The 14,152-nt window shown below is 36.7% G+C and overlaps 1 protein-coding gene across 1 annotated transcript in view; it reads left to right on the top strand.

Moving 5' to 3' along the window:
• The window catches only part of MIPOL1 (mirror-image polydactyly 1), a 186,844-nt gene that overhangs the window by 42,835 nt on the left and 129,857 nt on the right, over positions 1 to 14,152 (top strand). The window contains exons 6-8 of the mRNA XM_036384706.2: positions 7,065 to 7,251; positions 9,557 to 9,692; positions 10,633 to 10,738. Coding sequence (XP_036240599.1) covers positions 7,065 to 7,251; positions 9,557 to 9,692; positions 10,633 to 10,738 — 429 coding nt within the window. The remainder of the gene's footprint in view (positions 1 to 7,064; positions 7,252 to 9,556; positions 9,693 to 10,632; positions 10,739 to 14,152) is intronic.

The raw sequence follows: 14,152 nt of genomic DNA on the forward strand, positions 1-14,152 counted from the left end.
GTGCCTTAGTCTCAATGGCTTTAAAATTACTATCACAGCACTTACGCACCTCCTAAAAAATATCTCTAAGAATTTCTATAAAAATGTTCTTTTCAAGTCTTATTTCAATGACTATCTGTCTTGTGTATCTTAAAGTGAGAGGAGATATACTATCTCAGAGATAAATCCAGGACCTTTATGAGTAAGAGTTACTTAAATGTTATTTGATAGTCCCCATCCTTTTGAGCTGACCCATGATGCTCTCTGCAGAGCCCACGGTCATGTATAGTTGGGGCACTGAATGGACAATGCATCTATGTTGTGATTTCCTCTTTGCTACTGCCAAGGGTTTGGCAGGTACTTTGGCTTTTTACATAGTACTTTGGCTGGGCAGAGCACAGAGAAATAAAAGGAATTAGCTTTGTTTTACGAATCTACTCTGAGCTCAGTCTTTGCCTGTTATCAGGTTCCTATGACTGCCATTCTTCCATGCTACAGAAGTGATTTAGTGAGATCTTAGAGTCCTACTGAATAATCTTGAATACTATATAACTTGAAGCTTGCTGTTTTCTTTAAGCATCAGGAAACTGCATTATGAAGGGACAGCCATTTGCTCTTAGTTGCAGATTACTTGGTCTCAGTATACTACACTGCACTGAAGAAGAATTGCTAAGATAAGTAAATCTGTAGTAAGTCCAAAGACAATAAAGCTTCACTTTTTCATGTTGCTTGTTTTGGAGAAAGCATGTATTATGGACCTTTTATTACTGACCTTTTGTAATTGTTTCCTGAAATAGGAATTACTTTCTTGAAAGTTAGGTACAGCACTTTTTTTAGGATTAACTCTGAATTTTTTTGTAGGTCATGGGAAAGATAAACCAGTAAGGAAATGAGTCAAAAGTAATGAGCACCTTTGACATACGCATGTATGTTGCATCTGTATTAGCTCAAATATGAATGAAAAAGGAAAGTACAGGCATTCTGAAAATGCATAAGACCTAAACCAACTCGTATCATTAATGTCAGACAATAGGATCAGATTTCTTCCACCAGACTAATTTTCTTTCTTTGCATATTTATGCCTACAAAAGCCTTGAATTTCAGTTCCTACTCATTTTCAGGATTTATGCCTTTTAATCATTCAGTAAAGGGCAAACTGTGGAACAGTCTAAGTCTTTCACAGTCATTCTGTTTGGTAGAAGTTCCAGTAGTTAAATAGCTTAGTGAATGAATGTTTGTCTTTTGACAAAATGGTTGACTCATCATTTTCAGCTCAAAAAGGAATATTCGGCCATAGTACTAATTTCATTTGCATGGCTTGAAAATTTAGTGGCCATCAGGCTACGTTTTTAGTCTTATTATTGTAGGAAAAACATTAGATAATTTGAAAGCCAATGATAAAGAATAGCAGTTAGTCAAGTGGAAATGAAGGTGAAGTTCTAAAGTAATGCTTTTACATGCATAGTTATTGCAGCAAGTGTTGTAGAGGTGTGATTTGCAATGGGGCAAAATCAAGTTCTTTTAAACCATAGGAAGTGTGTCCTATTATTCCAGTGGAAACAGGTTAGTTTTGTATAGGGCCAGGGTGGCTCTTTGCATAGATAGCTTTGTTGGATAGTGAATATTCCCTCCTCTTTGAAATTCAAAATGCTTGATATTATACAAACAAAAACCCCTCACAGACATTAAAGTTGTGTTTTTGTTTAGACTGAGAAGAAAAAAATATGTGATTGCAGCCCAGACAGTCAACAGCATCCTGGACTGCATCAAAAGAACTCTGGCCAGCAAGTTGAGGAAAATTATTGCACCTTTCCACTCTGCCGCTGTGAGACCCCATGTGAAGTACTGCATCCAGTCTGGGAACCCCAGCGCAAAAGTGTGGGCCTGTTGCAGCAAATCCAGACTTGGCCAGGAAGATGATCAGAAGGCTGGAGAACAAGTCCTGTGAGGACAGACAGGCTGAGAGAGCTGGGGTTTTTCAGCCTTGAGAAGAGAAGTCTCTGGGAAGATGTCACTGGGACATTCCAGTATTTGAAGGGGACTTATAAAAAAAGAGGAGAGCAATTTTTTACACAGGTAGATGATAGGACAAGGGGAAACAGTGTCAAATTAAAAGAGGAGAGATTTAGGTAAGATACTTGGAGACATTCTTTATCCACAGAGTGATGAGGTACTGAAACAGGTTGTCTAGAGAATTTATTAATGCCCTGTCCTGGGAAGTTTTCAAGGCCAGGCTGCATGGGGCCCTGGGCAGCCTGATCTTATGGGTGGCCTCCCTGCTTAGGGCAGTGAAATTGCAACTAGATGATCTTTAGGGTCTCTTCCAACCCAAAACATTCTATGACTCTATGATTAACAGGAGGAATTCTGGAGGCTTTTATTAATTGAGGTTGACTACCTCAAATACAGCACAATGTTTTGTTCTACATATTTTCAAATGTAGTTAATCTGAAAGTGTCACAGTGTCATAGCTACTGAATTTGCAGTCATCTTTGCTCCTGCTACCAGGGTGTCTATGGCTCATTCTCTTCCTTTTTGCTTTTGCTTTTTCTTATTATGCCTCTTACTGCTATCCTGCTAGGAGTTGGTTCCCTCATGCAGTCTTTTGCAGACAGATGAGAACATACTATGTACATGCCACAGACCAGCTTAAAACAAATACTAGTAAGCTATAGGTAGCAAGCCATAAGTACTATTACACTTGAAGCTGATTTGGTGCACCTGGAGCTTCTAGTGTCCCCATATTATCAGCAACCAAATCCGTAGCCTGTATGCATGTTCCATTGGGTTTTGTTTTTTTTTCCCTTACTCTTATTCTGTGGAGATTTCCCTGCAAACCTCTGAGGTGATCAGTGCATTTTAGTAGGGTGCTGAAAGACAGAGGGAAGGGGGTGTCCACTCAGTTTCTGCTGGATGATGGGACAGCTGAATGTGCTAAGTGGCGCAACAAGGGATGCTATTGCCTCTTCAGTCTTCCAGTTGAATCTGCACCTTCTGTGCATTTATCACTGTTGGTGTGGGATTCTCTAATGCTGTGCTTTCCCTGATCTCTGTGCTTATCCCCCATTTCTCAGAAGAAGCTGTGAGGAATAGTGGGTGTCTGCACAGTATGATGTGTTTAATGTTTTTACTTGACTTTTTAACCACTCCCAGCTTAACAACATTGAATTCTGTTCTGCCTTTACTGTTTCCAGCCATGACAGCATTATCTTCCCCTAACGTCCCTCACAATCAATTCCCAGATTTAATTCTAGTGTCTTCATATTCCTTCTTCTTAACATTTGCTTTTCTTTCCCGCAATGTGAACAAGCTATTCATTCAAGATAAATACATACAGAAGATCAGCTGTTCAGCTTCTCCCTATAGTGAAATATTAATCTGGGCTACTGAACTTATACCATTTTATATGGAAAAAAATTTGTTTAGTATACTCAAGAACCAGAATCTGCAGTGGTGGTACCACTTAATGAAATCTACATAATTTTTTCCAAAGCTTGCAGGGCTGTTTTACCCTTTCTCTGATGTTCCCTGTGCAGCCTGATTATTGCAAATGCTACTTACTCCCCAGTGTGTGTCTGCAGCATTGGTAATTAGTGCACGATACGATTTGCAGGAGGCATGAGCAAAAAAGCACTGAAGGGCATGTATTAAAATTGCTACTTAGTTTAGCAACAAGACAAGCTACCATGTATCAAAGCATAAATTATTTGATGTGGGGGTCATGGGCTGTATGAAGAACAATGTGGTTTTAAAAATAAATTGAGTCCTATGTCCATTGATATGACAGTGTTCAAAATGTCTTCCCCAAAGCATTCTACTGACAAATTTTGCATGCTGATTAAAAAAAAACATTACAGCTTTATTAAATGAGTAAAAACCTCTCACCTCTGCCCATGGGCAGAGTGCTTTCAGGTTTGGGTGGAAGAGGCTGCCATCATCTTCTCTCTTAAAAGCCAGTGGAGAAAAGACAGATCCTCTGTGTTTCACCTAATATTTCCAAGAATGCCACTTACAGCCTTCCTGTGATGCTACTTAGTCTTACCCATGTGCTTGAGGGAATTGAATCTGGATGAAAAGGTGTCCTGCAAATGAATGTTGTCTAAAGAGGCAGCATTAGCATTAATAAATACTAACACAGTTCTAGTACTATTCTAAATTCTCTTTTTTTTTTCTTTAGCTGCAGTAATTTACAGTTAAAAACGCTTATCTTGACATGGCCCAAGGATTTAGCAGAAGTGTAACTGCTAATGCAGATATTTACCTCATCATGCAGTCATGTTCACTTCTGGTCTTAAAAATAAAAATCTGCCTTCTGAACTGACCTGTCATCTAGAGACCTTTTCTTCTTGTTTACAGCTCATATTCAGAATGTTACAGAAAGCCTGCTGATGCTCATCTGGCCCTCTTACTCCATGCTGCTCTTCTCTGTAGGCATTAGTGATACTGCAGGGGTGGCCTGGGAAGTGTTGCATGTGACTGTATGGCTCCAGGCATGATGATCGGGGTGTGGGAGCCCAGGTGGTGTTTGCCTTGATCCTTCTCTTAAGAGGGAGGGACATGGAGGAGGGTTGAGTAAGTAGGTGAGGCCTTCTTCAGAGAATTGGAAGAACTCTCATGTTCAAAGGTCCAGGTTCTCATGGGATACTACAGTGATGTTAATGATCTGCTGAAAGGACAACAGCAGGGCTTGGGTGATCTGGAAGTTGCTGGGGACAACTTCCAGTTAAAAATGATTGAGGTGCCAGCAAGGTGATTTCCAGTGGTCTCTGTCAACTTCAGTGACTCTTCTGTGGTCACTTCTTAAATCCTGGAATGAAAGGAGCAAATTAATAAAACAGGAACTGTGAAAAGAATAAAAACTCGCTCTCATGCTAAGGGAGGAGAAGCGGCCTAAAACATCATCTAAAGTTCTTAGCTCTCTGAAGTGAGATTTTTCTTCTCCAACTTTCATAGGGCCAAAGTAGAGTACCATGATGCTAAACAAAGAACAAAGCATCCTGGCAATACTGTCACTGGTTATTTCAACAGATATACATTGTGCTTGAATTCTTCCATAGAGTGTGACACACTTTGCTTGAGGCACTTCAAATATATATATAGCTTATAGAATAAGTGGATGCCCAAAGAGGAGGAGGGAGGAAAAGTTGTCATGGCAAGTGAAGCATTGCACGTCCCCTGGAGCATAATTTGCAACTGCATTTATACAGACACTGTGTCTGAAACAGGAGAAGTGAACAGGATATTTCATAGGAAGTTCTTTATAATATAAATCAAATGGGAAACACAACTCCCTATAAAATGCTTTGCAAGTATGGAAACTCAGACTAGGTTAGTTTTCAGGTAGTACTTACTGGAAAGGATTCAAAGTTTTGCCCTTACGTATTGTCACTCCCAAACTGAGTCAGGTTCTTGGAGTATATTTGGTGGGGTTTTTTTAACATACATTTCTTTAGAGATCCTTGCTCCCTACTATAAGGAGGAGTAAGAGATCAAATCTAGTTTTTAGATGTAGCAGCACTTCAGAGGAAATCTGCTCAAAAACCTGCAGGATTTCAATCCAGTGGAAACAGCATATACTTGTTTTGAAGAATCCAGGTGTCTGTGCCTTGTGTTCTTTCTGCACTAGGTGTGAAATGTTATGAGGAACATATTTCAGTCACAGTACTGAAAGTAGTATTGTACTTATCAAAAAACAAAGATGCTGATACTCTGTTGATTGTTGTTTAATCTAGTGTAAAGATCAGTGGTTGCAGTTTACAGAAATGGTTAGAGTGGATTCAAATAAGTTTGTGCTGAAGTGGATGCAGAGAATACAGATGAGCAGTGGGTCCCATAACTTTTTTCCTGGAGGTGGTAACACATAGCTTCATATTGGAAGTTGTTAAACTGACTCCAGCCAATTCCCAAGTCATCTCTTGGGGCCCTTGGGCTGTTGCCTGAGATCTTGTGTCTTTCCTCATTTAAGGAAAGAGGAATCTGTTGCAATACACTTGATAAACAGTTTACAGTATTTTTACTTGGAAACTGTGCTTACAGCTGTGTTTACCTGCAGGATGGCCACATGATAGTCATTGATTTGTGATTTTGGTCTATTTCTACTTGATTTCAACTGTATAGACAGTTTCTTACTATTTTTGAGGAGGATGTTATAAGGTGGATCAAATAATATATGCCCGATATTTTATCCAAAACGTTTGGAAACACTAACTTTATTAAATAAGCAAAAGCTCCAATGTTTGTTCTCTACTAATCTAAATGAAAGAATGAAAAATATATGCACCTTTTTTCCATTTCCAGTGGTTTTAGGCTGCTTCCTTCTCATTTTTTAATATAATTCTATAATTAAAAGGTACTTGTTCTTACTTTATGAAAGAGCATTCGTGGTATGTGGATCTTTCTTTCATTTAAATGCCTTGATATCAGAAGTATGTCCTAAAAATATCTAGTAGCCAAGCTAAGAGAACTAGCTATCACACTCAACATTTTAATCAGATAATTTTTCCCTTTGGCACAATTTCTGCTTTGCATTCTTCAAGTTCTTTAGTTGTATGAGCCTGTACCTCACACTCTCCAGGAGTGAATAATGGTGCTTTAAATTTGTTGTTACTAATTACAGCTTGATGATACTCCTTTTGTAGCCAAAATGGATTTGAAAGGAACCTCACTATAAGACTCTAGTTATAACCTAAAATTTTCCCTCTCTATAGCAGAAATTCATCATATCTCACTATAGTAGAGCTGAATTTTGTAAGAGATAGGTAAATAATTTTCTACAGTCAGCATTATTTTAAGAAGTCATTTAAGAGGGAGGAGGGCGTAGGAAATGATGATGAGTTTTTCATGTTTCCATGAGAAAAATCCAGTAAATGGGTTGAAATTCCTACCTACATCCATCCATGCTGTAGGTAACAGGTCTCATTCCTTAGTGAAGGGACAAAGAAGTTGGGAATCTGAAACTAAATCACTTTTTCCTTTCTACTACTAGTATTTTATATTCTTATAACAAGCCATTTTCAAATAAAAAAATCTCAATTTGTGCTTCGTTATCCAAATGAGAAAATGTGTTTGCTTCTCTTCCCAATTAGAAACATACATGTTGGATCAGAAAAAAGAAGACTTTTGTGCTGAACTTCAGTTTTATAAGAATTCTCAAAAACACACAGGATTTTTTATCCAGGCAGAAACTGAAGCACCGAAACTTTCAGATTTGCGAGTAACCAGTCAAAGAGGAGGAGTCCTACCTAACTGTAATTCTGGTTCTGAAGAATCAAGGTAAACCCAGGAAATATCCCTCTATATAATTTTTCTAGATTCAAATTATTGACAATATACACATGTTTTTTGAATAAATATAGGGAAATTTGCTTCCCACATGACAATCAGTAAGTCAGCTTTTTACTTAGAATCACCCTATCTGCCCTTCTTCCCTTGTGGAATGTAGCATTTCACCTCTGTATTCTTTAGCACTCATAGAATACATGATCACTGGAATGGTTTATATCACACATTGTGGGTATTTCAATGATTGTGATCTCTACAGAGAATTTTGCAGGTGCATGTTGAACAGAATAAAAAACAGATCTTGAAAACCTAGTAGTATCTGTGGCTTTATACAACAAGCACCTGAAATGTGATGAGTGAGTAGGAAGCAGGAATAAAGCAGGGTGAAGTCCAGATGAAGCTGGAAGAGTGAAGATGAGAAGCTGTAGTATTTTGTAGCAGTCTGTGACAGGAATCTGAGGACTGGCTAATATGATTGAGAAGTCTAATATAGACTCTGAAGATTTTATTGTGTCAATAATTTTGGTCATGTCTTATCACTAGTGTTTTAACTGAGCAGTGGCCCTTTATAGCGGTCTTAAGAAATATGTACACTCATTCTATATGTGACACAATGTACAAAGGTATAAGTAGCTGGTTAGTTGTACCTTTGACTAGCTTACTGGTTAGGGAACATGCTAACAGTTTTGAGTGACTTAGGCAGTCCGAATACTAATTTTCAACTTAGAGTGTGAGAGTTGTTTTTGAAAATGGGATCAAGGCTGCAAAGCCCTATTACATACTTTTGAAAAATACACTGATTCCTCACCCGTCTAGCAGATTCTACACTCAGTTTTGCTATCTTCATTATGATCTAATGGTGACTGTTTGGCCCAAACCCAATTCTTAAGACTTTTTCCTTTTCCTTTTTGCCTTTTTGCTTTAGCAGCTGAGATTTTCTGTAAGGGCAATGCATCCTGCACTAAATGCCAAGTATAATCCAGACTGCTTAGGTACAGCCCAGCACAGAGTCACCCAAAAATTGTTCATTTTACTTTTCACCAGCACCAGTCCCACTGACAATCAGGTTTGTCTGGAACACCAAGATTAACCTCCCACAGCAGTCATCATGTTGAACCATCATCAGCTCCATGTATGTTATATGTAGGATCCTAAAGCTATATGCCAAAACCTGTCTTTGCCCAAATAGATTTTAATATATGTTAATATTTCTTGATACAGAAAAATCCAGGAAATGTTAAGTTAGTGTTGATTTGTGTTTTAGATGGTGGTCCTGGTACTGTCAATGTGATTTATCATTTTTAGTTTTAAGGAGAAGGGAGGAGAAAATAAATACAATGGAAGCAGGTGAAAAAAGGGTGGCTGAGTACAGAAAACTGTCTGCCTAAGATAATGACTCTTTGGAGCAATAGATAGCTTTCTTTATATTTCTAGGATGTGAATTACAAATAAAGTAATGTCTACAGTGGAAGCAGGTGTTCAGAGGGTATAGCTTTTCTGTGGCTACTTCTTATTGGTTATTAGCTATGAAATGTATAACCAGAAAATGCTTAAAGAAAGCAAATGTTATAAATATTTGTTAGTTCCTTTCTAATCATTCATTTTCTGATTTTGCTGCCATGTTACAAATGAGATCTGAATAATCTGTGAGTATCAATGGATACTCAAGAAGTTTTATGAGAGTCTTACTTTGAGAGAATTTTTCTGGCCGTTGAATCTTGTCTTGTTTTAAGTTGTCTATGGCTAGTAAGTTATTTTAAAACTCCAGGTGACATACAGTATGGAAATCCTGTTGTCAGTTATAATATTTAGAATCATACCATCATTTTACAGATTTCTTCAAGATGAATTGCTAGATTTTTAATGGATATTTTCATATCACTTCCTGTGGAATCATTCTACAAAAAAATTTGGTTTGCTTAGACCTGAGCATCACTTTGACCCCAAATGTTTTATTGCAGTTTTCTCTGTGTTAAGCAATGGTTTTTAGTATTTGCTTTCCTTAAGCATTTGCTGTTTATAGGCTTCATAGCCCATTTATATTCATCTGGTTTTTGCCTTAGTACTGTAGGATATTTATTTACTATTCCAGATTTGCAGATTCTTTTCAGAATTACAGCTTTAAGAAGTGGCAGAAGGGCATCCATTTTTTCTGTATAATACATTTGCAGTGGTTAACAAGTTTGTTAACAAGTTTTGATAATTTATTTCTCTGCATTTTGTTTCAGAGGGGTGGAACAGCAACTGTTTTTTAAAATTATTTTTCATTTCTTTTTTTTTCCCTTCAAAAATGCAGCAGTGTAAAAAGAAAGGATAGCAGGATGCTCCCTGAATTTATATCCTCATGGAATGATGCTGAAGATTTAGGTGGAAGAACAGAAACTGCATTCCTTTTAAAAGAATTGGACACTCTGAGGGCCAAAAATAAAAAGGTACAATTAAGATATTCAAGATACCAATATTTGCTTTTTTATAATTGCCTTGCAAAACATACATTTTAAACTGTGTCTGATTTAGTTTTGTTATTTATTTTAGTGCACCAATCACTAGTTTCCTGTAATTTTGGATTTTTAGTATTTGCTTAACAACTATTTCTCTGGAATTAAAAAAAACCCTCCAACCTACTCTCTGACTTTTTTGATCAGTGAAATAGATTCTTGCATCCTGGATGGAAACCAATGAAAACCAAAGACTAGACCAGGATTTCATGGGTGGAATTCAATTAATGTGCCCTGATAACTCAGATTTATTGAAGGGGAGAAAATTCCGTCTTCCTTGAACACTGCATTGCTTTTAGTGTTAGCTGTGGTTGCATGTGCCTAAAAAAATCTAACAGTCTCTAGTCTTTCCATGAAGTGTAATTGAATATTCAAGTTCAGATATCTGTCCAAAAACAGATATAGTAAATACCCTTTAAAAGAAAGGCCTTGATATGTGAAAGAATACCAATCTTCCATCTGATGAAGAATATGAAGAATATGCATTTACACCAGTCTTTTCAGACTGTGATGTCTGTATCTTGGTAGGAAACAGGCTATTAATGCAACAAGCTACATTATATTCCATGCAATTCTGAACTTCCTCAGCAAGAAGGACTACAGCTGGTGAAACCCAAGGAAGAGAATCACAAATAAAAACAATGGCATGTGCATTGCTACTTGTCTCACGGAGCAAGATAGGCCAGATGTTAAAAATCGTATTCTTAACATTTGTTCTTTAAACAAATAAATATAATAAATTGAACTTCTGGTTTAATGCTTAGTATTTGTATTTTGGGGGTGAGAAATCGTTGTTTGCAATTTTATTGTGGTTGAATTACTTTTTGACAGTTTCAACCAGATAAGAATCTTACTGTCCACTTGCTCAATTCAGCTTCAAGATAAGCTGGCTGAAAAGGACAAGGAGTTGAAGACAATGAAACTGGACTTAGAATTGCAAGACAGAGCTACAGAAGCTAAGATTGCAGAAAGGATTGCAGGTACAGTAGGCAAGCGTTTAACAGATGGCTGTATGGCTCATACAGTACCCGTGGTTGCTATATGACGTGTCCTAGTGAATGTTAGCTTTATTTGCTAAAGGAGGGAAGATTTGACTTTTTTTTTTATGCGTGGCTGTTTAGAGTTGCTTAGAAAATAGATGGCTTTAACATCCTGGTACTGGTATTAGTAGGAGCTTTACCTGTATTCAAACTGATTTGGGCATTAAATGCATTGTTAACACCATGTCAATCCAATCACAAAAAGGTTGTTTGTTTTGTTGGAAGGTCCTGAACAAACAAGGGGAAATAATGATTACCAGTGCCTCTACCTTTCAACCAGCAGTTCAAATACCACTTATTGTTTTAGCTGGTTCAGAGCAATACTACCCCCTCTCCGTGTTTGGAGATAGTCTCACATTCACCTCAACCAGGGACCTGTGCTGTTCTTGAAAAATCTGCTCTTTTGGTAGTTAAAATGAATTTTTGTCAGATGATGCCATATATCCAGTGAATTAGGTTTATATGAATTCTCAGAAGGAAAGGTTTTTAAGTTTATATCTGAAAGTGAACATGTGCTTATATTTGTTGTTAATTGTTCTTTGGATAGACATACAAGCATGGAGACAGTTTGTATTCTGTGCTTGTGGAAACTGCTAATGTAATAAAGCTGGGCATTCTTATTATTGAAAAGTGACTGTGTATACAGTGTACCCCGTAGATGAAAAATAATCTCAGGTTTTCATGAAGGTGTTTAAAAAACATTAATGGGAGTGCTTTTATAAATTCATTGAATCATTTGTTCAGAAAGAAAGAGTTAGCTTGGTAAAATTGTTGCCTCATAGGTCACACACACTTCATAGAGTATTAATAGTACTAATAGCTGTCCCCAAAATATTTGTACTAAAGGGAGGAGTAAGTGTCTTCAGGAAAATGGAGCAGATAATAAACTCTCTAGCTGAAAAACAGATGGCTGACATTCCACTTAATAACAAACTCCTGAGAATATGGTATAGTGTGAATATTATAGATGGAAAAGAGTTCCTAGATTTTCTTGATGGGGGAAGGGAAAGTCAAATCTAATCAACATCTTAGGAAAAAAATTAAATACAGGCATAATTTTTACTCTTATTTAATTTCACATAACTGCTTGCTTTATTTTCACACAAAAGAAAAATCTGCACTATGTGTGTGTCATTGTTATATCCACCAGCCGAAAGCTAACGCAGATTGTTTGGCTTGAATATGAAGTTTTGTGTTTGTTCCTGGATATTTGCCCAGTGTTTTTACCTCTGTACATGGTTCTCTTTGGTAGAGGTGTTCATTGCTCATTAAAACCTGGAAAGAAAGGTGTGTCAAAAACACAGATAGTTTTGTTTTTATGGATATGGTTGAAATACTTGTTAGGAAATTGTTGTTTTCCTACACTACTGCTTAAACTTTCTATTGATGTCCTAAGCATATTTTTTCTTCAAAACAGAGTGGCATGAATATGGAAATAATAATTTAACATGCTTATTCTGTTTTTAAAGGAAGAAGAAACCAAATTTTAAAGACAGCTACATAGTGAAATAACAATGACCTTTAAAAAATAATCTTTTTTTCTCCTTTTATGAGTACAGGAAGTGTAAAATCCTTTAAATGCTGAAGAGAGAGGGCAAGAGGCTACTTTACTACTTAAACTGTTTCCCAAAAGGAAGCATTGTTAATACTTCACACTTTTTTTGCTTCCTGTCTTACAGTTCTAAGAATGTTACCAAATTTGGATAAATGGTTTAAAATCTGGAATTATGTGAACCAGACTGGATTTGTGGAAGCCTGTGTGTGTCTCTCTCATAAAAGCCTTGGGGAGAGTTCTAATGGACAAGCAGAACCTAATAAAGAACAGACGGTGTGTTCAAGGAAAAACTTATCCCCCTGCATTAAGTTCTTTGAGGAAGGGAGAACACATGCTGCTGCAATTTCAGGTTACTAGTTAATGTTTAATTACTGCAGTGTGTATAACACATGGTATAGTGAAGCTTGTAAATATGGGTGTTTGCATTTTTATTATTACTTAGTACTGACTTTATGATAAGTAAGTGACTCCACAAAATTATATTGTAAAGAACATAAGAAAGGTACACCATAAAAGTGTTATCTACTTTGAGGAATATTAGAATTCTGTTTTGAAAGGTAACCCTCTAATTGATAGGTTTTACCTCATGGAAAGAATTGAAAAGTGAAGACAAAGGGCATTTTGAAATGAAGCTACAACAGTTTACAGAAACAAATAATCCAAAGACTGTCATTTTGTGATTTTTAAATTGTTCAAAGAAAAAGTAAAGAAAAAAAGGGTAAATTTGTGCAATACTTCATGAGAAAAGAAGAAAAAGTAGAATTAAAGCAGAAGATAAACATGATGGAAGAAAAGTATTATACTGTATGAATTAAATAACTTATTTTCAGAATGTTTTAATTTTTAAATTTTGTTAGCTAGCCTTGAAAACATATTTTAAAACTTCCTTGGATCCCTATCTCTATGTCAGCTAGTTATGGCTAAAGAAAATTAGAGAATTTAAAGTTTTGATTTTAGACTTTAGGCATTAGAGACTATTGTTTCTGGTGGACATAGTAACCACAGGTTCCTGTAGCTTATTCATTATTCTTCTGTTGGATTTTGTGTCATTCTGACCCGATGTCAGAAGCTACTGTTGGTTTCACTCCCTCTCATGAAGAAGAACAGAGGTGGAGGCAACATCTGGAAAAGCCAGGGAAGCAGACATCATAAAAGAACAGACACCAGGATAGTGTAAGCAAAAAAGGGAACACCACGTAGGAAGCGGGTATGAAGAATAGCCAGATCTGAAAGTTGGGTGTGCAGAACTTTCATATGTTAAGCAGAAAAGAGAATGGGTGTCTCCTGTGGGAGTGAAAAGGGGAAGGAGCATACATCTTCCGAGGACAGACTGAAAAATCAAGATGGAGGCATTGCAAAGGAGTGAGTCTTCAAAAAACGGAGCTGAAAGATCAGATCTCACTTTGGATGGATGTAGTAAGTGACTTCATTTTTTCCTAATGGAAGAATTAAGCAGGGGATATATATATGAACTTATAGAGGAAGGAGCTGGTAGAGTGTAAGGGAGAGTTATAGAGCATAGTGGTAATAGACTGGAAAAAATATCAAAGCCCTGTTCTCACAGTGCCATTACTGCAGCAAGATAAGATAGTTGGCATCAGAAACAGAGCTCTTGGAATATTTTTGTTGCTATCAGAGTATATATTGAGACTAAGAATAATTCTGAACAAAATAAAATAAAAATACTTATGCTTAAATCTTTCTGTAGCAACAGCTATTCCATGAGTTGGGGTTTTTTTTATGCCAGTATCTTAATAATAATGTCACCAAAATTTAATACTTTCTTAAATCAACATCAG

Source organism: Molothrus ater, chromosome 6 (assembly GCF_012460135.2).
Source record: "Molothrus ater isolate BHLD 08-10-18 breed brown headed cowbird chromosome 6, BPBGC_Mater_1.1, whole genome shotgun sequence".
NCBI classification, from domain to species: domain Eukaryota; kingdom Metazoa; phylum Chordata; class Aves; order Passeriformes; family Icteridae; genus Molothrus; species Molothrus ater.